The 26,226-nt window shown below is 31.1% G+C and overlaps 1 protein-coding gene across 1 annotated transcript; it reads right to left on the reverse strand.

Annotated features, from left to right (window-relative positions):
* Positions 1-138: 138 nt before the first annotated feature.
* On the reverse strand, positions 139-25,891 carry LOC134712276 (uncharacterized). The gene is made up of 25 exons (XM_063573667.1): positions 25,737-25,891; positions 24,161-24,424; positions 23,550-23,645; positions 21,523-21,709; positions 20,812-20,933; positions 20,382-20,523; positions 19,310-19,449; positions 17,839-17,964; positions 16,973-17,083; positions 16,053-16,121; positions 14,451-14,684; positions 13,809-13,949; positions 12,910-12,969; positions 12,230-12,463; positions 10,918-11,055; positions 9,046-9,184; positions 7,899-8,020; positions 7,560-7,695; positions 5,805-5,938; positions 4,349-4,523; positions 3,082-3,203; positions 2,549-2,687; positions 1,962-2,101; positions 1,202-1,270; positions 139-569 (listed from the first exon to the last, which is right to left on the reverse strand). The coding sequence occupies exons 1-25, from the start codon at positions 25,771-25,773 to the stop codon at positions 361-363; spliced, it is 3,486 nt and encodes a 1,161-aa protein (XP_063429737.1). The 5' UTR covers positions 25,774-25,891; the 3' UTR covers positions 139-360.
* Positions 25,892-26,226: the final 335 nt, after the last annotated feature.

Below are 26,226 nucleotides of genomic sequence, written 5' to 3' on the forward strand. Positions count from 1 at the left end.
TTGGATGGTTGATTTAACTTGATGGAGATCGTCATATAAATAGTCGGACTGAATGTTAAAGTAGGACCCATGGTGGATCAATTATTCCTCTGGGTGAATAGTAAACAGCATGAGGGATTTCATTAACAAAGATCAACAAGCAGTGCTAAAACTTTATTACATTGTTTTATATAAAAATAACAAATCTAAAAGTAAACAATAGTACACAAAGAAAGTAAAATGTACTTGTCGAGATAGAAAAGATTTAGGTGAAAACAAAAGATGTAAATATCAGTGGTATTCAAAAATCATCCCTATCAACTTTGAAATAAATATGAAAGTATAAATAGATATATTAGCTCATATTAATAAAAATGTCAATCAAGCATAATTCTGTCTTGTACATTTGCAGACCGTTTCTGGACAATAACCTAGATTGCAGTTGTTAGTACACCATTCATGAAATCCTGCCCGGTTTTCGTATATTCCTATTGCCTGGCATGTCGATGTATATATTGACGAATATGAAGCAGTAGTTGTTGGTAATGGTGTTATATTTCTAGTGGTGAAACTGGGTATTGAACTTTGATCTGAAACATTGAATAGTTTTTTTTTACGGGAATGTAACATTAAACTTATCTGTTAGATGCGATTTGCAATTGAATATTCTAAATATAAATGATTACCAGTAGAATGATAATGCCGAATCTGATTTTGAAGTTCACTTCTGAATTTCAAATCATAATAACATATATTTGAACAGCGGTATACTACTGTTGCCTTTATTTATAATTATATGTATATATTCATTTTGCAGATCTGTAAATATACTAATTCAAGACCCTGTTTTATATGCAAAATGAAAGCAAGAAACAATTATAATTTTCTCTCAAACAACGTGTTTGCTTGCTTTCACTTCGAATATATTTCCAAAAGCAGCAGGTTGCCTTCGGCTGTTGTCTGCTTTATGGTCGGGTGGTTGTGGCTCTGACACATTCACCATTTCCTTTCTCAATTTTATTGTTGCAACTTTTAATTGTAGACTTTTCTTTTTGTTATTGGACTATTCGGAGGGAAACATCTCTTATATGTCCTGTTATGATAAAAAAAAAATCTGTTTTATCGGAAATCTGAGTTTCTCTTATCTCATGTTTCATTTTACGACTGTTTAAAACAATGATACTAGAATGATTTGGGCATGTCCTGTACAAATTACACTTACGTTGGTTTGTTCCTGCTGTAGCCGTGTCTTGGGTTGGTTTAGGTCTTGCTGCAGTTGGTTTTATACTTCCTGAAAAATATACATACAATTCCAAGAAGGCGTTTAATGTCTACTTATTCGATAAACAAAACTTTTTTATTTTTTTTTATTTCAGATATCAGATATCAGAGAACAGATAATATTATTTGAGTCAATGGTACAGAGGGTATAGAAAATATCTCGATATTGTAATGAACAAAAAAACCCACTTTTATCGCATACTTTTCGATATATTTAATAAAGGCATACATGCTATAAAAAAAACAACGTTTTACGTTTAAAAAATTGACAGGAAAATTATCACAGCTTTCAAATAAACATCACTTTTATTTTGCAATGTATACCTTTTATTACAGGCAGGTCAGTCAGAGTAAAAATTGGAGATTAATATGCATTAAAAAATGTAAACTAAAAAAAATAATTGTAACAGAGGGGCTTTAAATATTTTGCTTGCCAACTTCAAATGCATAATAGAAAACATGTAGTAGGTTCAACTATGATATGATCGACATCTAGCAATTGTTTCTACTAGAAAAAACGTTAGGTTTACTTCTTTTCGATATTGTTACAGTTTTTCGTGTACATGTAGCGATTTGTGTCATGGATTGATCCATCACATTCGGAATTTTCAAATACAAATGATCTTTTTCTCTTCAATTTTAATAAAGCAAATACATCAAAATAATTCAAATTTCCTTTTTGTCAGTTTAAAACAACTTACCGGACAATAGATCACAATGCAGTGCACTGTTGACGGGCATAAAAGAGTGTCTTGTATAATTATACATATATGAGTACCCTTGCTGGTCACAAACATACTTTGCAGTACCCATAAAGCATGTCGTCCAGCTTGTTCCTATCCTATCAAATAAAGATGTTAACTGTAAGACTGTTATATATTATAAGTTATTTGTGAATTTGTGAATTAAGTTTTAGACTTTTAACAACTTGATAAATACCAGATTCATGAAATTCTGTTTTTTTTATTCATAAGATGATTTTTTAAATATCTGAGAATTAAAGACATAAGTTTGTTTGGAGCGTCTGATTAGGGCGTCAAAACAATTTAATTTGTATTTGGCACAACTTTTTGGAATTTTGGATCCTCAATGCTCTTCAACTTTGTATTTATTTGGCTTTTTAACTATTTTGATCTGAGCGTCACTGATGAGTCTTATGTAGACGAAACGCGCGTCTGGTGTTTAAAATTATAATCCTGGTACTTTTGAGCAATAAGCAATAATAAAAATTAACATTAAAAACACATGCTAAAATGAAAAAATGCATTATAAAACATTATTTCAGTACCTGCAAAATTCGACGGAGTGGTTAAAGACGCTTTTCTCCCCTATAATGAATGGTGTCAACTCTTCTATATTGTTCGAACAGTGTGCAGTAGTATTAACCACTGCCAACCTCTGAATACATCCGTTACCGTTCAGTAATGCTTTAAGAAAAATATTTTTTAATGCAGTAAAGTTCACAACAAATGAAGAAAAAAAAAGTATAAAGGATACAGATATGGTGTCTTTTACAACCAGTCTTTATGATAAATTGTAAGTGAAAGATGTGTACCAATTTCATGAATTGGTGTCAATTAAAAACGAGTTTTTGAGATTTAAATTTTTCAATTTTAACATGAAACTTTAAAATATTAAGCTTAATCTCCATCTTACTCATGAATAGACAAAAGGTGTTGTAATTCTTGATCATTACCCTGCAATTTAATACAGGAGTGACTTTCACAGTTAGATATAAAACAATAATACAGTATAAACAAATAAACAAATAAACAAATAAATTATGTTTATGATGTTTTAATAAACATTTGATGTCAATACCAGTTCTGTCTGTATTACAGAGGTATCTTGAACCGCTCAAAATAACATCTCGTAGTAGACGGATATCTTTAGAACAATAATCCAACTTGGTTCCTATGCACCAATAAACACGTTCAAGACTCCTGTGAAAGATATAAAAGTATTTCGTTAACCAATTGTGCTTTATTCTACAGGTTACAACCTGTAAAACGTAAACACCAAAAAATGTATTTCAACTTGTAAAAAATGTTCAAAGGAAATATATTGAACCGTTAATAAAATAAAAAGGGAAATAAAATTATTCTTGAATTGATTATAAACTTATTTCCAAAATTCAAGTGCTCACAATTCTTATTTCTGGAATAGCATAAATAAAGTATAAATACGTGAACATAACTTGAGAAAATGTTATTTTAATCAATAGCATATTAAAACACTGCAAAATTGTCTGGTGAAGTGGTCACATTTAATTGATTTGCAAAACAGTGGTCACTATACAATCAAGCATACAACACATATATTATCAGGTCAAATTATATAAACACTGGCTGACTAAACAGAGTCTAAAAAACGTTTTCATTTACAACAAGTAAAAATAAATCTTTTCCCGACTGTTCGTGACTTCTTTACAGTAAATCTGTTGGATGTGAACTGATCAATAATTTAGATTTCATTTACTACGAGTAAGCGTCGGTATAGTGTTTTATCTTTTATCTTCACCTAAGTTTTATTTGTCCTAGCAGATATAATGAGTATAGCCATTTCTAACTGATGTTTACAGTTTTACTGGTATGCCATCATTCCTGGTAAGGCAAGGATTTAATGTTTATTTTCATATCTAACCTCTTTCTGTTCTTTATGAAATAGAAGTAACTTCAGGCTCTTGTCAAAAACAAGGAGACCAAATAAGCTAGATCATTTAATTTTGCATTCAGATTATTTTTTTTTCATTAACTGCCCAAACTTGTATGATTCGGCTCCATCAATATATCCTCTAGAACTAGAAATTAAAGAAACAACAGACATGGCTTTTTTGGACTAGTTTTAGACTTATACTTCGAATTTGACAAGAGCGGTCATCTTAGTATCATGATCTATGACAAAGGAGACGATTTTAATTTTAGAAAATATACGTTTACCCCATCTTAGCAACATTATAACAAATTAACCTGCATATAGGATGACAAGCGTGCCTCCATCCCCCTCCACAGGATTATCAAGGACAAACTTTAATTGTTCGAAAATAAAAACCAAAGGTTTTTTAAAAGTAATATGTAAATATACTCGCCAACAAAAGCTTTCAACCTCGGTTATATTTGTAAAACTCGCAGTAGCAAATCTCTGAAGTGTATCAGTTCCTACTGTTCTAGTACATTGGAGGGCACCATCAAAATCACATTGTCCTGGTACCTGCGTTGTAGATTGTATCACAGGAGAACTGATTGTAGGTTGTGAAGTAAATCCTGAAAAAAATATTTGGAGCATTTATTCGTCGAAGCATTCACAGACCGTTATTAGTATTTTGACGGATGAATGTATTGCCTTTTACTTGCTCTAGTTTCAAAATACATATGAATTCAAATTATTAGCGCTTTTCAAAGAAATGTGTCTTTATAAAAAGTGAGTGCAATAAACATTTGCTACAATTTAGATCTTTAATGAAACCTTATAGGTTCTTATATCGATCCTCAATACTCTTCAACTTTATACTTGTTTGGCTATATAAATATTTTGATATGAGCGTCACTGATGATTCTCATGTAGACGAAACGCGCGTATACTATACATATACTATCGGGAGTATACTTATATTGAAAATATGAGTGCAAAATTTGAGCAAATACATTGTAAATGCAATTAAAAGCGTTTCGTCTGCAAAACTATTTTTCAATCTAATTACAATGTCAAACAAACTAAATAACAACATGACACATTAACATAAAAGTTGTATTCCAAAACTTAACTACAAAGACCGGTTGAATTCATTTTCGAATACATGTATTTTTTTTCGCTAATTTCTTTAAAATATAACATATCTAAAGGGGACAAACACTAAAATGGTAAATATGAGAAAAAATGGGATATATCAAAGTTAGGGTTCATAAAAATGTGGATTTCATAAACTCGCCGTAAGTTTTTCGTTTGAATTGTTTTTTTGAACAGCGGTATACTACTGTTGCCTTTATTTACAGTGTCATTTCGGAGCCTTGTATAGCTGGGATGGGTTTTGCTAATTGTTGAAGGCCGTACGGTTACCTATATTTGTTAATTTCTGTGTCAGTCTGGTCTCTGGTGGAGAGTTGTCTCATTGACACTAATACCACATCTTCCTATATCTATTTTATAAAATCTACAAGTCTTACAGTGCTATTTGATCTTGATATGCTTTGTAAATAAAGGCAAGAGTAGTATACCGCTGTTCAAAACTCAAAAATCCATGGACAAAAAAACAAAAATCGGGATTACAAACTAAAACTGGGGGAAACGCAATAAATATAAGAGGAGAACAACGACACAACATTAAATTGTAACACACACAGAAACGGAGTAAGAATTAGACAAAATCCTATGTAAAACCTGCCATTGAGGACATTTTTTGTGTTTGTACCTTTTGGTCAATTAACGAATGGACGGAAGTTAATAATATATACTTTAAGATTAATTATATGTAGTTGTAGTCATGCATTTTATACAGATTATTTCTTTAACTTTAATATAACATAATGCCTGTATTGACATATTACCTGTATTACAGTGAAGATTGTCTGTTACTGATACCAAAGATGCATTAATAAGCGACTGCATGTAAAGTAAAGCATCATGGTGGCATTCATTCTTTATAGGCTCAATCATACAGGTTCTCCATGTCATAAATAAACTACATAATAAAATGAAATCTGACATTTACTATTTCCATTTCAACAATAATTTTTCCATTTTTTCTACGTTCATTCAGTTTTTCTTTAAATAATTTTGGTCGCTCTGACACTTTAAAATAAGTCTGTAAGAAAGGATATACATGTGGTGTTCATATAAACTTATGCTATAAAAACTCGTTACATTTTATTTTTTTACAGTACACTAATTACTCCAAATTTTGTCTAGATAATACTCATTAGTATTGATCGCTAACGTCACTGATGAGTCTTATGAAGACGAAACGCGCGTCTGGCGTAATAAATTATAATCCTGGAACCTTTGATAACTGTTTACAGCACAAATTCGATGCCACTGCTGGTGAACGTTTCGTTCTAAAGGGTATCACCAGCCCAGTAGTCAGCACTTCGGTATTCACATGAATATCAATTATATTTTTATACAAATTTCTACCTCAGGCATAGATTACCTTAGCTTAGTTTGGCAAAACTTTAAGGAATTTTGGTCCTCAATGCTCTTCAACTTCGTAATTTATTTGGCCTTTTTTACTTTTTTAGATTCGAGCGTCACTGATGAGTCTTTTACGAAACGCGCGTCTGACGTATATACAAAATTAAGTCCTGGTATTTATGATGAGTTTTTTACTACCACTGGGTCGATGACACTGCTGGTGGAGATTTATTTCCCCGAGGGTATCACCAGCCCAGTAGTCAGTACTTGTGTGCTGACATGAATTATATTTGATATGGTTATATTTATAAATTTACTGTTTACAAAATTTTGAATATTTGAAATACTAAGGCTTTTCCAACTCAGACAGGGATTAACTTAGCTGTATTTGGCAAAACTTTAATGCTCTTCAACTTCGTACTTTATTTGGCCTTTTTAACTTTTTTGGATTCGAGCTTCACTAATGACTCTTTTGTAGACGAAACGCGCGTCTGGAGTTTATACACAATTAAGTTCTGGTATCTATGATTAGTTTATTTACAGTTTCAAAACTTTTAATTTTTCGAAAAAACTAAGGATGTTCTTATCACAGGAAAACATTTCCTTCTCCGTATTAGGCACAACCTTTTTGAAATTTTGGGTCCTCAATGCTCTTCTTCTTTGTTCTTGTTTGGCTATATAACTATTTTGATCTGATGAGTCTTATGAATACAAAACGCGCGTCTTGCGTATAAAATTATTACGTTAAAATAGTTTGAAGCTGGCTTTTTATTACCAAGATGAGGAACGTTGATTTTACAGAGGCGTTCTATGTAGAATTTGCTTTTTCTTTGCTCTTATTAACAACGATTTTTGGCTTAATTGACTTGCTAGTCATTGACTATAAATTATCAGACCATACGTTGCTTTTTCAATGTATTCCTATAGTGGCTGTCGACTGACCTTTCTTTCATTTCTCTTTTAAACTTATATATTAAAAAAAAACATCCTACAGAAACGTTTTATTTTGGATCACCTTTTTTACTTGTAACTGAAAAGATGGCATTTGAAATGTATCAAATGAACAGATTTTGCAGTAATCAAAATACAAAATTTCCGTAAATTTCAAATAAAACAACTTTTATTGCTTGTTTATATCTAAATTGGTTCTGTATATAGATAACACCACGTACCCACATATGTCTTCCCTACTTTCAACCAAAGAAACACTCTGTACATCCGGGAAATCTTTGATTAGATTCAGTGTACACTGTTGCAAATCAGATAGAATTGTTGGATACGTAAAACAGTGCCTGTTATGTGTGAATCCTATAAAGTATATCAAAACAAATTGTGCTTTATTTGAGTACATGATAAGGTTAAATTTTATGACAGACTCTTGACATTATAATTATAAATAAGGCATTTTATATTTTCAACATTTTAATTAGTAGGTTAGATCAGTAATATCAGTCATATTAGTATTTATTATATTTTTTTGTTTATTACTAATTGAATATGAAAATCGATACCTTGCTTGCCTGTATTAAAGATGTATCTTGCAGAATTGACGACAGTCGACAAAACAAGTTTAAAACCATCGCTGCAGTTTTGAAGTTGGGAATAAGAACAATCATATATCTGAACCAATACCCTTTAAAAAAAAAACATAAGTACATGATTTATTCAACTGTTTGGTTGAGGTGAAACTTTTTGTTTTGATAAGATTAACTGTATCAATTCTACTGCAGCAGCATTTCGGTAATGAATATCTCTACATTGATGATCGAAGCCAAACTATTTTCAAATTCAAAACATAATACAAACATTTTAGAGCTAGTAAAACCGAAAAGGACCAAAAGTGAAGCCAAATCAATACAAGAAATCCGAGCTATGCATTAATTTAGAATAATTTACAAAATTTTATATCAGCTGATTTGAATAAAACTACTTAATTACACTATATTATCCGTAAGAGTTCCATTATGCATATAATTGTCATTAACAAAACTGAAAAAGTTATTAAGCTTATCACGTGGTAGAGTTCTCTGTTATTGCTAGTACCTTTTCTCTCAAGAAATCCGCAGTATCTTGAATCCTATTAAGTAAGGCAACAAAGGAATTTTTGTACCATGTATTTTATTTCACAAGTACTATTTAAATGACTTTCATTTAGAATACCGTATAGCGGGTTATTTTAGCGGGGTGTAATTTTTCGCTTATTTTCGCGGATAGAACAAAATGGCCAAAATAAATTCCGCCAATTTAAAAGTGAACATGCAAAGGTAATGTTAAAAATGTTGAATCCGCCAAAATAATAACCGCCAAAATTTTTCGTATACCTTATTCAATGAAAATCGCGAAATTTTACACCCGCGAAAATAACCCGCTAAACGGTATGTATAAAATTATCGTCTAATGAACTTTTTGTTTGTCATGGAATTTAAATGTAAAAAAAACTCGATAACAAGAGGGATACAGTCTTACCCTAAATTAATAAATATGAGTAATTTGAATAATGCATAATGAAAAACTAAATGTAATAGTATTTTCTAATGGGTTTTGTTTGTTGTTTTGTTTTTGTTTGTTTGTTTTGTTTTTGTTTGTTTGTTTTCAATTAATTGACTGACATAGTGAGTATAACAAAATAGTTATATTTTTTGTCTATCACATTCATACCTGCATACATGATCAATATCTAAAGACGCAATAACCGACAGTCTTCCTTTCATTAAGTCTTGAACCCATGTTTCTCCCACACGTGTAATACACTCATATATTGCAGTGTTACAAACAGCTGGTTGATGTGTTTGTTGGTCTGTTTAATGAAACATAAAAGATATATAACTCTACTCGTGCAAAATCTTTATGTTAAATGATCTTAAATATTTAGTATGAATAAATCATACATTTGTGTCAACAAATTAATATAAATGAACTGTAATTATTAACTCCTTCTCTTGCATAAGTAGTAAATTTAACACTATTGTTTGGAAAGTTATGTTATCAATGTTTTTCTTCTTCTTCGTATTTGAGTTGAATTATATGTATTGTAGTCCTGTTATGTAACGTTGTCATTTTTTATGTTATATATGATATTGCTGTAAAAGCGGGAGGTTTGGCATCCCACAAAATCAGGTTCAACCCACCATTTTCTTTTATTAAAATGTCCCGAACCAAGTCAGGAAAACGGTCATTGTTATATTATAGTTCGTTTATGTGTGTGTTACATTTTAATGTTGTGTTTCTGTTGTGTCGTGGTTCTCCTGTTATATTTGATGTGTTTCCCTCAGTTTTAGTGTTTTACCCGGATTAGTTTTTTAATCAATCGATTTATGAATTTCGAACAACGTTATACTATTGTTGTCTTTATTTTTAACTGACTTGATTTACTAACAAGTGTAAATGATAAGTTTTACGTAGAAGATCGAAATGTATAAATGTCTGGCATAACAAGTTATAAATCTAAAATCTTTGATGATTTGTTCAATACTGATAAGTTTAAAACGTGATAAGGATATGAACCTTTTTAACACAACATCATTGATCTTCTACTAACACATGTCTGAAATTCGATTATAACAGAAGCATTTTATAAAGCATTCAAATTATGGACGTCCGTGACGTGAACACAGAAGTAAAAAAAAACACTTTGTGCAAACTAACAAGCAGTTTACAAGAGAAATGGTAATTGCATTAATAACAGAATGTCATTCTTTCAACAGGGAAGCAATATAGGTAAATTCAAATTTTGGTTACTTTTAGAATACTAATGCTCTCTAAAATTGAAGTAACCCATATGAAGCTATACCGATTTATCGCACCGCGGGTAAATTATCACGTTGTGATTGGTTTAACGCCGTCAATTGGTTACCCCCTATGAAACCGTAGGGGGTTAGTAAATTTCATAGGGGGTTCATGACGCGTTAATGGTGACGTCAGCTATTAATGTTGTTGTGTTTAATTGTTTATTATACTACAAAACGCAGCATAAAAGTCTAACGTACGATACATTCGTTATACGGTTAACTACTGACCATCTAAGGACCTATAGACTCGGCTTCCAGCCTCAGCCCCTATGGCATGACTAACCCTCGATGGGTCCGTGGGGGTTAGTAGCGAACTATATTACTTATATTAGTCTATTTAGAATATGATACGTGGCAATTCCAATAAGGTTAAACGCCATAGTTAACATTTTTATTCAAAATGTTAGGTTTAAGTTTGCTTTTTTCGCATAAAGGTTAAATCTAATACGAACATTCATCTTTATTATTTCAATCAAAATAATATAAGATTTATAACATCTTTTCCACAGACAAACTTTAATTGGTATTCCATGTTATCACGTAGAAATTTCATATGATTGCATTAACCGGAAAGCTTTTCAGAAGTTAAAAAAAGAATTGGATACAACAAATAGCCATATAAGAAATAATGGATCAACACAATTAGTTCATTGGATAAACTATCGTCTTGATTGAAAACCACATAAAGAATTAAAAAAGAAGGCGAATGTAAAATTGTGTTCATGTGTTATAATGTAATTACTTGAATATGTTATTGTGCTAGATGGTGTTACTGATGACTGTATCCTTGGTGGTAACGGGGAAATACAACCCTCGTTGGGATAGAAGCTGCAGTCATTAACAAGGCCTGCTATTGGTCCTCCGCATTCATTGTAAACATCTGCAAAAGTACATAAATTTAAAAATGAATTGGCAAATTACTTTAAATTTAAAAGGATACACCTCATTCGATAGTAGTATTTTCACGCATTTGTTTGATTTAAGAACAAACTGATCGGGTTAAGATGTTATACCCCACAAAAATAAAAGAAATACAAGTCTTCTACCTCGGTTAAAGCACGTTTATATATTTTACTTATCATTTGTATAATCACCCTTGAAAAGTTGTTGTTTATTTTATTTTGATAATTATTATTAGAAAAAACACTATTCTAAAACGGTTTCATTTTACATTACGTAGATTTTGTTTAACTGTCTATGATCCTGATTTAAAAGAGGAATGAGAGCTACCAAAGAGACAGTCAAACTCATAAATCGAAAATAAACTGATTTAATTTACACCTACACCCTTTCCCGATTATTCATTAGGTTTTGTGCGTAGCTTACAAGCCACAATACCTTATAGAGTATTCTAATATTTCATCATAGCATTTAATAGATATCATTCCTTTGTACTGTGAATGAGACAAATTTTAACCAATGTTAAGGTTTTGATTTTGCTTGCGAATGTTCATATCATCAAATCCTCATCAAACTTTCAGATGTTTGGCGATTGCAAAGTTTTGCAATCATAGGTGATTATGTAACTTTTTTTTTTTTTAAACTTTAAAAGGAATTTTGAAAAAAATGTTCTGGAAGGGGTAAGCTGACTCCGTTTCAATTGACGTCAGATGATTCAAATAGTGCTGTTTTTGCAGAATTTCTTCTATATTCATATGCCTGATAATAATTCTGTATAGCGATTTATGAGAAACACTTAGTTATTTCACCCACAGAGAAATGTTTCGTTCGTCCTTAATTGCATAAATTCTCGGAATTTCCGGTAGGACCACCATTTCTTATTCGATTGGTTTCCAAACTGTTCTGATTTTAGCGTCACCTGTTGAGACTTATGCATACAAAACTCTCCTTTAACGTTTAACATGTTAAGCTTGGTATCTTTGGTTGCTTACTTAGTATAGCCTTGAATACCAAATGATCTAGGTCACTTAACTCGATTTGCTACTATTTCATACCAGAATACATAAGAATCCTGCTTAGGAAATGACAAAAATTTGCTTTCAAAAGAATGCAGATCGAGCATTGTCAAATAAAACGGAATATAAATACATTACCTAGACAGAGTTCTTTACATGGAAACTTAATTTTTCCATTGTCACACTTTGGAAAGAATGAAGAACAGTAGAATAGTGTGGCATTGTCTGAACAACTGACATTCTCCTTAATGATGTATCTATTGAATGTGTTTAATGCAGATTCTTGTGAATATTGAGAGAAAAAGTTCGGAAATGTCGTCTTAGTTATACCAAATTGACGACAAACATCAGCCTGTACCTCTTCACATCGTCCTAAAATGTATAAATGGTTTTAAAGATTTTTATCATCTGTGATACATCAGCTAATACAGTAATATATATTAGACGTCCGCTACTTGATATGTATGTAGCAGACTATATGTAATTACATCTATCCTGTTGAGAAGGTGGCAATAAATAAATGATCTTGTCTGGGGTAGTCTTTGTACTCAATAATGTTGTAATCAATGCATACAATAATTAATGTATGCAGAAATTCTCTTTTAAGGTCTCGCGAAATCATTTTTCAAACCTAAATTGATAATTCATATTAAACAACCTAAGGTTCCAACTTCTTCAGGCATATTTGACCTTTAGGCGTATTTATATATAGGGACAGTTACTAGTGTATAATCAGTGCATGGTAATGCGCAAATAGAACAGGGTAGTTTATAGAGATGTTTAACATAAAGCTTAATTTTTAATCATAATTAACCTACTTGGTGTTGATGTCGTAATCACAGGTGTATCTTCCGGTGTAGTACTGTCTATAGTTGTACCTAGAAATACAGTTAACTTATATTATATCATGTTATATTTTCAAGGTAATTTGTTTTAAAAATACAGTGTGTTAAAGAGTTTATTTTTTCTTTTTAATTGTAAAACATATTTCATGCGCAAGGATACAATATATATAAATAGATAGAGATATTATTTTGTTTATTTCAAAGGTATGAACACGGCATGAAAATTTCGTTAATAGACGTCCTTTCACCGACAAACAAATCAAGTTGCACAAACTTGTAAGCAGTTTTGGTCATGGCGTTTTTAAAGAATTATAAATCTTTATAAATGGCAGAGATCGAGGCACACCGATATGTGTTTGTTACATTTCTGTTACTTTTGCGTTCTAAAATATAAAGTCACTTATAATTATGATGATGTATATTGATGGTGATGCATTTAAAATATGATTCGCTGTAATCGTATAAAGGTAAAAACGGATAGTCATTAACTCCACTCACAAGGTTTGGGTTTTATTATCTTTTATTTGTTAATCACATAAATGTTCAAACTACTACATTAAAATAAAATTTCGAAAAAAACAAAATATTCATTAGATTTATTAACCTCTGTTGGTTTTTTTTCAGAACACAGTTATAATTGAAGTTGTCATGTTACCATGTAGATATTTGCATAATTTATAAGAAGACACTCTCAATACCACGTTTGCAAGTGAATTCAAGACTGAGGTAAAAGAAAAACGCCACTATTAAAAACAAAAAAGTATTTTCTATAAATTTTGTAAGCATGGTTTGAAATACACATTGATGAATCTCAAATACATAATGGAAAAAAGGCAGGTAAAAAATATTTTTTATACTTTAAATGTAATTACTTGAAATCGTATTTGTGTAAGATGGTGTTGTTAAAGGTTGTTTCCTTGGCGGTAACGGGGAAATACATTCTTCAGTGGGATAGTAGCGGCAGTCGTCGACACCATTCAGAATTGATACCGTCCCACATTCGTTGTAAACAGCTGCAAAAAAAAAATTGAAGGTTTTAACATCTATTAATTTTTACTTAAATTTATATACTATATTTGGCAGTAGTTTAAATCCCACATTGGTATGGGGATCAAATAATGATCGGTTTAGTACTCAAACCTTAAAATAAAATATGAAAAATCAAGTCTTCTACCGCCCCGATAAATACTTCAAATTTAACAAAGGATTTTGCAATACACGTTCCAATGTATTACTGATGAAGACTGTTTTCACAGTTAATATGATAATAAACTAAATTGGGGGAATTGGCTTTTTATAACAAAGAAATTGAAGTAAGCTTTTACAATGAACACTGTTTTAGAAGAAGTGTAACTCGTAAAGCCTTGTTTGCCAAGGTCGACGGTGGTTTAACTCATCTGCGAAAATGTTCTACCAGAATGCATTCAAATCCAGTTAAGGAAATCAAAAGTTTTCCTTCGTGGAATGCATGCATTACTTTTGTTTACTAATCAGACGGATTATATAACTATTACCTAGACAGACGTCTTTACATGGAAACTCTCTCTTTCCATTATCACACTTTGGAAAAAGGGAAGCACAGTACAATAGCATGGCATTATCGGAACAATTCATATTCCTTTGAACGGTAGGATTATTGAAAACTCTTAATGCATCTGCTTGTGAATAACCAGAGAAAAAGTTAGGAAACGTCGTTCTTGTAATACCATATTGACGACAAATATCAGCCTGTACCTCTTCACACTTTCCTAAAAAAAATAATAATAATTGTTAAGGATTTTTTATCTGCGACATATATGTTATTTCACTTGAAATCTTCTTGCGGCGTAAGCTAATCTAATAATGATGTTTGCCTCTTCTAGTGAATGTAGCATAATTCAAGAAATATCAATCTGGTCCTTCTACCAGGAGACAATAAGGGCGCCTACGTAATAAATAACGTCACACAAGTGCATGCAAAATTTTTCTTAATTTGGCATTTACCGAGATATATATTTGAGATCTCAGAAACTAAGTTTTCAAACTTGATTTACACGAACAGAGCGGAATAACTAGTGTCCAAATATTACTATCCCTGCAAACATCGAAAATTTTATTTCGACTGCTTTTCTCGAATTCATAAGAAAAAGTTCTATTTAAAAGTAGCAATAAAATATGTATTTCATATGAAGGTAATGTGAAAGGTTGTTCTCTATCAAGAAATAATAATAGAAAATTCAAGTCCTTGAATGTCGTATCTACTGGGTATATATACTATGTATTCATGCTAAATCAGCCTTACACTTTAGAAAAAATCGAAAAATAAGTCAAATATCAATATATCAAAAGTTGTTATTGGTTATGTAAACCGAAATTTTCAATGTATCCACAGTTTTTTCTTTTCTAGAAGGACAAATAAATTCACATTTGTATCATTCCAATTTCATAAAGAATAAAGCATGAATAAAAACAAACTTGTTTAAAAATACATATTGAAATTTAATACATTTAAAAATTAAAAAAAGAAAATGTATTTTTTGCAAGCTTTTGTCATGCATTTCAACCTTGTCTTGAAGCGCGTTAAATCAAATTAAAGTTGTTGAAATATGAAAATGGTTGTTTTCTTTATACTGCAAGGAAATTGACCACTATGGATTTTAATTTGACGAAGTAAGCTGCATTCTTTGACGGTAAATATTTTTATATATAAAGCCAGGGCGTTATGACACTGGATAGCAATGCACAAATAGAAGTATAAATATATAACTATTTAGTGCATGTTTAATTTTCATGATTAACTTACGTTTAATTTTGTAAATCCAATTTATTAAAGCCTTGTTATTTTTGAATTCCAAAAAGGTGCTTATGTTCAATGTGTGAGAAATCTAGAGAGAATCATTTTTGACAAATTTTCAATATATTTATAAAAAAACGCTGACATTTAATTTTTTCCGCTTTCTTAAGGTCCGTTATTTACATACTATCAACTTCTAACCGTCTTTAATTTCTATGGCATTTGGTCTCTTGTGCTTGAGGAGAGTTGTCTTATTGGCAATCATACCACATTTTTTTTTTTATTTAAACAAAAATGTTATAATGATACAACAATTTTTTGTCTCCACTCCTAATTAACCTACTTGGTGTTGGTGTCGTAATATGAGGTGTCATGTCCGGTGGTGATCCTGTAGTAATGCCTTTAATTGTACCTAGAAATACAGTCAAAATAAACTCATCATAGATAGATGCCAGTATTAAAAATTTATATTTACGACAGACGCGCTTTTTTTGCTTCTACAAAAGACTCATCAGTGACTCTCGAATCAAAAAATGTTTAAAAGGCCAACATAAAGAACGAAGTTGAAGAGTATTGAACACCAAAAGTTCCAAAAAGTTTTGCCAAAAACAGCTAAGGTAATCTTTTCCTGAGGTAGAAAAGCCTATATGTACTATTCTATTTGTATTTTCGATGTTGATTTTTTAAAAGCATGCATTATGCTTAACTGTTTGGCTTTGCTTCAATTGTGATGCAATATTTCATTTGCACGGGTACAAGAGTTGGCTTCAAGATCTCAATAAAATGTTACGATTTTGCTGGGTATACGACTTTTGTTATATACCTTCATCAAAATTGATACATCTCGAGAAAAGACGAATATTTTCATTCAAAAGATGAAAATGCTTTTTCGCTGCTATTATTTAATTGTATACTTTTTAATGATCTATTTATCAAAACAGAACATTTGACATAACGCAGTTGAGGCAGCCTGCTTTTCAGTATCCTTTTTCTTTTGTAAGGACTTTTTAACCATTTAAATCTCGTTGTATTTTAACAAGTTCATTAAAGATGTAGATATAAAAGCAATACGCATGTAATCCTCCATCCACTACAATATCCCTGAGTATGAATCTGAACTTCTTATTTGAAAAAATTATATTCGTCCATTTACACCAAAATATGTCTTCCGTTACGTGTATGTGTAGCAGAGAAATTGTCAATAAATAAACTCATCATAGATACCAGAATTAAACCCTTTAAATACTATAAAACATTTCTCACCTTCGCAATGAAGACCAGGAAAGTCTTGTGGACATAAACATCTTTGTCCACTTTCATTAGCAAAACATGATCCGCCATTATAACATGGGTACCCCGGACATCCGTCTACACCTAAGCGATTTTAAATGTATAAGATAATTTTAAGAATAATAAAACTTTAGCTGATGAAGATACCAATAAGGATAAAACAGAAATATCGGAACACTCCTCAAACTTGTGACGATGAGTGTAGAAGTTGAAAAATGTTAATTTTAGTCACTTTTACTTAAAGACTATGGAGATGAGTTCTGAGATCAGAGCACACCTCTATCCATAAGATTCATATGACGATAATAAGCTCTAGTCTAAACCAAGTTGTATAACAAAACAGTCGAGATCCCAGGAAAATTCATAAATATCTTATCAAATCCCAATATTAAAAGTTCAGACACATTAGAAAAATGGAAAACTACTGTCATAATAAGAAGAAAGACGTAAAACTATAAGAAACGAACGTCAGGTTTTAAAACGTTACGGTGATAATCTCTGAGTGTATATAGTTCATTGATCATCAAAATTAATTAATAGGTGTAAAATAAGCATTAAGAAAAAATCAAATAAACCAATTCAATAGATTTCAAATCAAATAGAAATGGACAAAACTGTTACCAAAACAATATTTGTTGTCCGTTGATGTTAAAAATTACAGAAATAATGCACCGAAAACGTTTCTGTACCCTGTCTAACGTATTTCTTTTTCTGGTAATGAAGTGTCTTATAGATGTACTGTGTTATATCATTGCACTATAGGGATATCAACAAATCAGACATATATGATTTAAATTTCAAGTGAATTTGTTATTGATAGTATTATGCATATATCCTACCGAGCTCGCATTGGCTTCCAAACATTTTATTAGGACACAAACACTCGTATCCCTCGGGATTCTGGATGCATGATCCTCCATTTAAGCAAGGGTAGCTTAAACAGTGACTTCCGGTGGGTACTGTATCTAAGAATAAAAAAGCAATAAATGGATAATTATATTTTTTGTCTAAACTCTCTATGAATACTCCTTTTCGGGTTTCGCTGTATGCAGATTTGTACTTAATTCTAAAAATGAATCATAAAATGTAACCAACCTCTATAAACATGAATATTTGGATTATTGTGAAAGACTACGTTTATAGATTGCAATCCGCAGAAAATTGTGCCTCTCCACACTAAATTTTGAAATACATATTTTTCAATTGTAATGCTATCCGTTGTTCATATAATTTGTCCAAAGGAATTCAATGTTATACATTGTAATAGGCAGTGTACAACCAGAATTCAACTTTATACATTGTAATAGACAGTGTACAACCAGAATTCAACGTTATACATTGTAATAAGCATTGTACAACCAGAATTCAACGTAATAGACAGTGTATAACAAATTTCTTAATCGGGTTCAAATTTGCTATTTGCCTTAAAAATGCGTAAATATTTTCATTGTTAAAAACCGTAATCTCAAATAGTATATACTGCTAGGTGTAATCTCAGGTGACAAGAAAGGTTAAGCCGATACTAGCCAATTCTTGCTACTTGTCATGTAAACACTTTGTGATATTCTGTCGTTTTCTGTGTTATAATGGAGGGGGAAGGACGGATTTGTATGTACGATAAATGGAATATACTAATTAACAGTTAAGTATAACAATGTGAACGTGAAATCAACCATTTTCTGCTACATTCTTTACTGCATTTTTTACATTATGCATAGAATCTGTATATGCAATAAAGGTCAAATGGTCAACAAGTATAAATTAAGAATGTATGATAAAGCAGTTTCTTTAATCCCTGTTTTGTATTAAAAGCAATGTATCTAAATTGAAAATGTTTTCAATAGTATAGAAATTTTGGAATATTGTTTAATAGACATAGGAAGATGTGGTATGAGTGCCAATGAAACAACTATCCATTCAAATAACAATTTATAAAAGTAAACCAGTATAGGTCAAGGTACGGCCTTCAACACGGAGCCTTAGCTCACACCGAACAGCAAGCTATAAAGGGCCCCAACAATCAGTAATTCAAAACCATTCAACAGGTAAAACCAACGGTCTGATCTATAAAAACGCGAAACACGTATGAACTACATAAACAAACGACAACTACTGTACATCACATTACTGACTTAGGACAAGTGCAAACATTTGCAGCGGGATTAAAGATTTAAATGGTACCAAACCTTCTCCCTTTTCTGAAACAATAGTATAACATCAAAACATTTAAAAACACACTATACAATAGCAATTGGAAGGCGTAACTCAATGCATACTATCATTACTTATATTTTAATATGACAAACTAACCTGACAATAGATTACAGTGTAAAGTATCGTTCACGGGTGCATATGTTTGTCTAACATAATTATACATATAAGTGTACTCTTGGTGGTCACATACAGATTTTGCTGTCTCCAAGTAACATGTTGTCCAGTTGGTTGCTAACCTACAATATAACATTCAAATTGCGTGAACGAGCTTTGAAGGATAAAATATTACATTAATTTTGCAGTGGAAAACAATGTAGTAAGCATTTAAAAGCATAACTCTGAGTTTTAGATATTTCTGTTGTTGTTTTGAATACAAGTATGAATAAAAGAATAAATCTAATTTTGAATGTGACTTAAACTATGAAATCATTGCTGTTTTAAGACAGATATATGAAATATATGCATATTTTATAATTTATGCAATTTCTTAACAAGTTTATATCCACTAATTTTTCATATAGAATAAGACTCTGATTTGTCTTATGTTTAAGTTAAATTCTTTCGTCACTTCCGATGACAACATTCACTAAAAACTTGTATGGAGTATCAAGTATTTTACTCGAATACTACAATTGTCGGTATTTTATTTAATACATCGCCGATCGGCCTCCCAAGGTTGCAATACTTGCGGTAAATGTTGACTGGTACAGTTGACGTTCTGTCTATTTCATGATTGTGTTGGTGGTGCAACGTTCTGTGTACATCATGCCAAAACGTTCGGTTTCTCAAAGAAGGTTCTTTCAGAAACACATGTTAATTATAACCAAATCTTTTGAAATCAATAATCTAGATTCTAGAATGTGTCGTAAAATATCATTAAAATATCAAAACATAACAATACACATCTCGGAGGGATGGAGAGTATAAGAACAGTTAAAAAAAACCTGCAATGACTGACAAAACATGCGTATATATAAAATACCAAGGTTTAATGCATTACATATAGGTCGTAGTAGTTAATAAAACATGTAATCAAGAGAGTTGTCTCATTAGCACTCATACCACATCTTCTTATATCTATATATTGTGGATTCATTCGCAACATAATAATTACAATTGCAAATAACTTTAAAGTTATATTTAATCGTCAAATTTGCAACAATTGTACCTGCAGAATTTGTCACTTTCACTGAAGACATCTTTCACTCCAGTAAAATATTTTCCAAGGTCTTCACGTATACCATTTAAACATTGAAAGAGAGTATTTGCTGTTGTCAGTTTTTTCATGCATCCTACATTATCGAGAAAGGCTATAAAAGAAATGTATTTATTACTCAGTTACTTAATCATTGCAAAAGATCCCGACATGAAAATATGGAACTATTCAATAAAAAAACTAACAACAAAAAAAAGTTATTAAAGTTTTCATTGGTATTTTACAGCTAGATATGCAATACTTTCACAATTAAAATATTATATCTCAACAGAAAAAAAGTATAAGTATTGAGCATTTTGCTATTATATATATATGTTTGTTTGTATATGACGATACATTTTAATTGATGTATGAGTAAAAAGAGCCGCTTATAATTATTTACCTTTTCTGTCTGTATTACATATAAATCTGGCTCCAGAGAACGCGACATCTCGCAAAAGACGGGCACCTCTTGAACAGGATTCTAACTTAGGTCTCGTGCAAATATCTATATCTTCAAGAGATCTGTGGAAATTGTGTTCGACAAAAACGTTTGAATATGAATATATTTCATTTATGGGAATATCAATATCAAAGGTATGTGAAATAATTGAAAATATGTGTAAAGCATAACCCTGCGTACCTCTTAGTCTTACTTTCATTTTCCTTTTTTGGCACCATCACATTTTTTTCAAATCGACAAAAGCAGTTTTGCACGAAGAGAACAAAAAGTTCTATTAAACACTTTACAATGTTGCAAGTAAATGCGAAGAAAACAGTTTAAATAGTTCATTTATACAAGAGGCAACATTGTAAGTTACTCTGCTTATATGAAAAGTAAACATGGTAAATGCACAATATCAAAGTAAAGTCAAAATGTATATTGAATATTTAGCCATCACTATATCTGATGAAGTTCTTCCGAAAACGCGCATTTTATTACTAGTTATATAGTAACTCTCTAACTTGTATCACGTCGTCGCATAGAAATCCTTTATATTGACAACAGCGTAATTACTGTCAAAAATTAGGTTACAGCAGTCTAATTGTTTTTAAAGCAATGTTTCTTCTATACAGCGAATAAAACCCAATAACTACGATTATATCTACTTACCTGCATATCAGATCTGTCTTCGATGAATCATTAAATCTCGGATATACAAAGAGTGTATATAAACTTGAATCTTCATCCGGTAAGCATTGAAAAATACGTCTGAAATCACAAATGTTTTGGCCCTCAGAGACACTTGGCGATTCAGTAGTACTAAAAAGATTAATGGTTGTCGGGTTTGTGAAGGCCGCTGAAAGTAGAAGATCATATGTTCACATTCATGATTACATACAATATAAATAAATTAAAATAATTATGTGGTATGATTGCCATTGAGGCAACTCACGGTGAGACCAACATGACACAGAAATAACCGTACAGCCTTCAAAAACGCCCATTTCATTTTAACATGTAACATCATATCGATATAAGTAGATTGAATAGGAGTGCCATCGAGACAGCATGAATTCTCGCCATATGATTTTTCATACAAAGTATAAATTATAAACCATTCAAAAATAGCATGGCAGTAAAAATCAGATTTCAATAGTAGACCTGTACTATTTTTTTGGCAGACAGTTTTTAAATTCATAAATATGAATCGCTTCTCAAAATAAAAAATAACTTTCCACTGCATGTCTAGAAGTATGCAATACCACAATAATACTCAAATCTAAATAAAGTCATACCGGTACCCTTTTAAGTCCGAAATTTGAGTCATTCGATAATTCAAAACAATCATTTTGTGACAGCCTAAAGGTGGATTTTTTTCAATACTGTCTAAAATATGCAATTAGTATACTGGTTTGCTAATTCAAATATATGACAACTTTATGAATCTGAACAGCTAAACGGTACGTTGAAAACAATAGGAATCAATAAAATTCAAACGGAAAGTAAGTAGTTAATCGACTTGGAAGAATCTTCAGTGGTGAATACATTGGCCAAATTCCTATGCCATTTCAAGTAGAAATGGTTGAGATTCAAAGTCATGGGATTTGAAAAACGAATGCGACGAATCAATCACCACAACAAATGAGAACCCCAATACAGTAATAATTGAGACATATTATATGTCGTTCTTACTCATAACATTGCAGCAGTGATTTTTTAGGTGACCCCTTGGGATGCAGTACAGATCCTTCTTTTGTTTACATATGTTGCTCATTTCTATGAATTACCTTTACCTATCTGATTTTTGTTCCCTTTTAAATGCGTGTAAAATTGTCTAAAAAAACAAGAGAACACAACTGGAACATACCTCTGACAATAATATTCAGGTTCGAAAAATCGGTACAGTAAGGACAACATTTGGTATATTTTATGTAATGAGAGTCCACTGGTAAGAGGTGATATACTAAACAAAACCCGACAGAAGAAAAGTACTCTCATTGATGCTTGTTTCAGAAGAGAGGAAACTTTAAAAAAAATCATCCGTTATAACCGATAATTGCCTCTGACGGTCATGGTTTCCTTTCGATCGAAACAAACTGATACCGGTATAGTTTTTTGTCAGTTTTAACGAAGACCGTGGCAATCCATAAGTATAACTAATAACTTTTCTTCAGATATTGTGTGTAGTCTTCGAGATAAAGATGAAAATATAAATTCCCATTTTGTTCCAATACCCTATCACTTTCCAAATATTTTAACCGATCAGTTCGAAATGTTGATTCTCATAGAGGGTATTTGTCGTTGCGTTGCTATGCCATTGTCGTATACGTCGCATCTTTTTTTACCATTTCATAATAGTTTTCCGACAACTGCATTACTTTTCGGAAAACATTATATAAAACTAAATCAATTGACTGTATGAAACATTCCATATGTAACCAAATATGTTTAAACTAAACTAAAGTAAACTAAATTAAACTCGTGCTGTCCTGAAACAATAACTTTTTTATCTCAAATTGTGGTTGTGAGTGATGGTATTTTTGTATATCGTTTCTATTTCGTTGGTTTGCTAATTAGATTATGCCTGTGAATTGAGATGATTTTTTCTTGTTTTGTGTAGAATCAACGAGGTAAGTTCTACAATTGTTTTAATAAATCCTTATTGTGCAAAGAAAACAAAATGATTCGATACTTACGAATAACAGAAACCTCTACTGACTTTTCCGCTAAAACCTGGTCATTTTGAGAGTGAATCTCGCAACTGAAAAATCCATCATGCTCTTCCTTTATCCCTAAAAAAGTGAAGTTGTGTTTATTATGTACTTAGGGGGTTTCCCGTTCTTGGGTCTGTATGAGTATTTCAAATGATATAATGAACTGAAAATTTACAGAATAAAGGTAAAATTAAAATCTTTCATTATCAAGTATATTTATGTTAAAGTCATTTGTGGCTATACGTAGATTTGATGAATATTATACTTGAATAAAATTGAGAAAAGAAATGGCTGTTCTTTAATTTAAAATATTACTTATTACTTTTAGACTTTTATAAGTCAGCAATCATTTACCTTTACGGAGCATCCAAGTACACCATCGGGTTTTTTATCTTGTGTTTTGTTGTTTTTGTTTTCTTCGTTATTTTTTTTTTTTATATAATTCCTTTTTTTTTCTCAGTGTAATTTCCTGCTTAGTATTTTAAACTAGGTTTTTAACGTCTCTTGTTTTTTGGTCCTAATGTCGCCTTTCTTCAGCTTCCGATTAATATTGTCTAATATTTCATAATTTTAAAGGGTTTTAAATAACATACCTTGAAGAAATTGTAATGTAAATATAAGACCTGTTGCATTAGCTTCTAGTCTTATATCATATTCTTGCTCAAAACGAGTTTCAACATTTGCAAGCGTTGATACTCTCAGCTTTGAACCATTCCTGTCTATTTTTTGCCACGTCAAGGGATTCATTATTAGGAAATTTGCACTCTCCTCGGTATAACATTGTAAATCTGGTTTATCACCTATTTGTACATTTATATGATCTGTGTTGAGCTCCAGATGAGTTACAGCATTTGCCACTGAAAAAAATATGTTCTACTGAAAACTACCATGATAATATTTATTTTGTCGTTTCAATATCAACAAATACACCTTTAAAATTGACTATGATACACCATAATATGTTTTCCCATTGTTTGCAGGTCGAAAACAGGGATATATTCTTCGTTTTTTATGTCTGTTGCGTGGTGTCAAATCGACATCTCATTTTATGATTACAATGTTGGCGCAAACATGAGAAAAATATGAATGTTACAAAACATCAGTTGAGTTTATACTTAAAAACAGGTATATTTCGTACAATCAAGGAAGTTGACAAAAAAATACTGAAAGAGAATAAGCTCGTGACATACACAGGGCACATGAACAACAATACTTCGTAGTCTTTTCCTTCAAAATTTGTTTACAAGTTTTTAGAATTGGTTAAATTCCGTATGCATTTGTCTCTAATTGTCAAATTAAGATAGCTATAAAGACAACAATATATAGTTAGCGACAATTTTGATGCGTATGGAATGTTGTTTTTATTGAACTGCATGGTGTCAAAATATTTTAGTTTTCTAAAGACCTTCTAAATCTCTAACACGCATTGACGAGCTGAAACACACAAAAAAATTAAACCAAATATTTGCATATTTTGAAAATGTATTACTCTTTCGTGATGGTAGAATTATTTCTGAATTTACATTAAAAATAGATTTTTAAAAAACTTCCAATTTTACTGCAACAACTGCGCATTTCGAAAGTCTCCTCTGTGAAGGTCTACATAAGTGAAATCCCAAATCCTTACTTGAAAGCGTAAAATTTATGAGCTGATATAACCGAAAAGGAATAAGCAATATTAAAAGGTATAAATTCATATGGGGCTTTAAAAAATTCATAAAGGAGATATATTCCTTAATTTATAATGACATCGCAAGTTTATTAAAAAAAAAATAAACAATATCCTTATTTCCAGTCCAGTACCAAAGAACTCAGATACTGGGCTACTGATGTCATTCTGTATTTTCCTGTACCGAGCTAATTGGATAATAAAACATTCAAGGAGTATCAGTCTCAGTCAAAATTAAATGAATATTTGACAATCAAAAGCTTTTTTTTGGTCAAATTTCCATACCCTCTGTTTTCATTTGATTTGTGTAGGTAATAAACGTCTTTTGACACCATTTTTAACCTTTGTAACCTTACGAGTCTGCTGTTCATAATTTATTTATTTATACAAAAATTACAATTAATAATCATTGTCTATTGATAATTATTGTATGCAACTTTGTACATTTACATGACTTTTTTTGTTAAATTTAAAATCAATGCTTTAATGTTTTCTCTTACCTGAAAACGACAGAAGATAATAGAGTAAGACTTTCATTTTAGTAAATAGTTTTATTAGAAAAACATTTGAATCTATATTATTATCAAGGCCCTTCCTGGACACTTCCGGGCCCTTCCTGCATCTTGTTTACAAATGAAAAACTTTTCATATACAAAAATAATACAAGTCATATCCCGTAAACCACAAATTTCACTTGACAAACATGTAACAAATAAAAGTGAAATTGCAAACAATTGATAAGTCAGGTATTGAAAGGTTCTTTTTCTCTTATGGGGACAGAAATACGGCGGATTCTTTTTTTTTTTGCACATTTTAGGAATGAGATTTTAGTTCGCAATCTTTCTTTGAATAACTGTATTTTATCCCTCTTTGATGTGATATTGTCACAATTTAATGACGTATATATATCATATATATCATCCCTGTGTATTGTATATAACTATATGTAATGAGGTTCAGAGTTAAGATTAAAAAAAGCCAAGGAAAACC

Source organism: Mytilus trossulus, chromosome 3 (genome assembly GCF_036588685.1).
Source record: "Mytilus trossulus isolate FHL-02 chromosome 3, PNRI_Mtr1.1.1.hap1, whole genome shotgun sequence".
Classification (NCBI taxonomy): Eukaryota; Metazoa; Mollusca; class Bivalvia; order Mytilida; family Mytilidae; genus Mytilus; species Mytilus trossulus.

What these genes read in the sequence shown, in the direction of transcription:
- LOC134712276 (XM_063573667.1), bottom strand. Translation starts at nt 25,773, where the DNA reads ATGAAAGTCTTACTCTATTATCTTCTGTCGTTTTCAG. An exon ending in TTATCTTCTGTCGTTTTCAG is followed by an intron (nt 24,425 to 25,736) that starts GTAAGAGAAAAC and finishes TATTTTTTTCAG; the next exon opens with TGGCAAATGCTGTAACTCAT. An exon ending in TACATTACAATTTCTTCAAG is followed by an intron (nt 23,646 to 24,160) that starts GTATGTTATTTA and finishes TCACTTTTTTAG; the next exon opens with GGATAAAGGAAGAGCATGAT.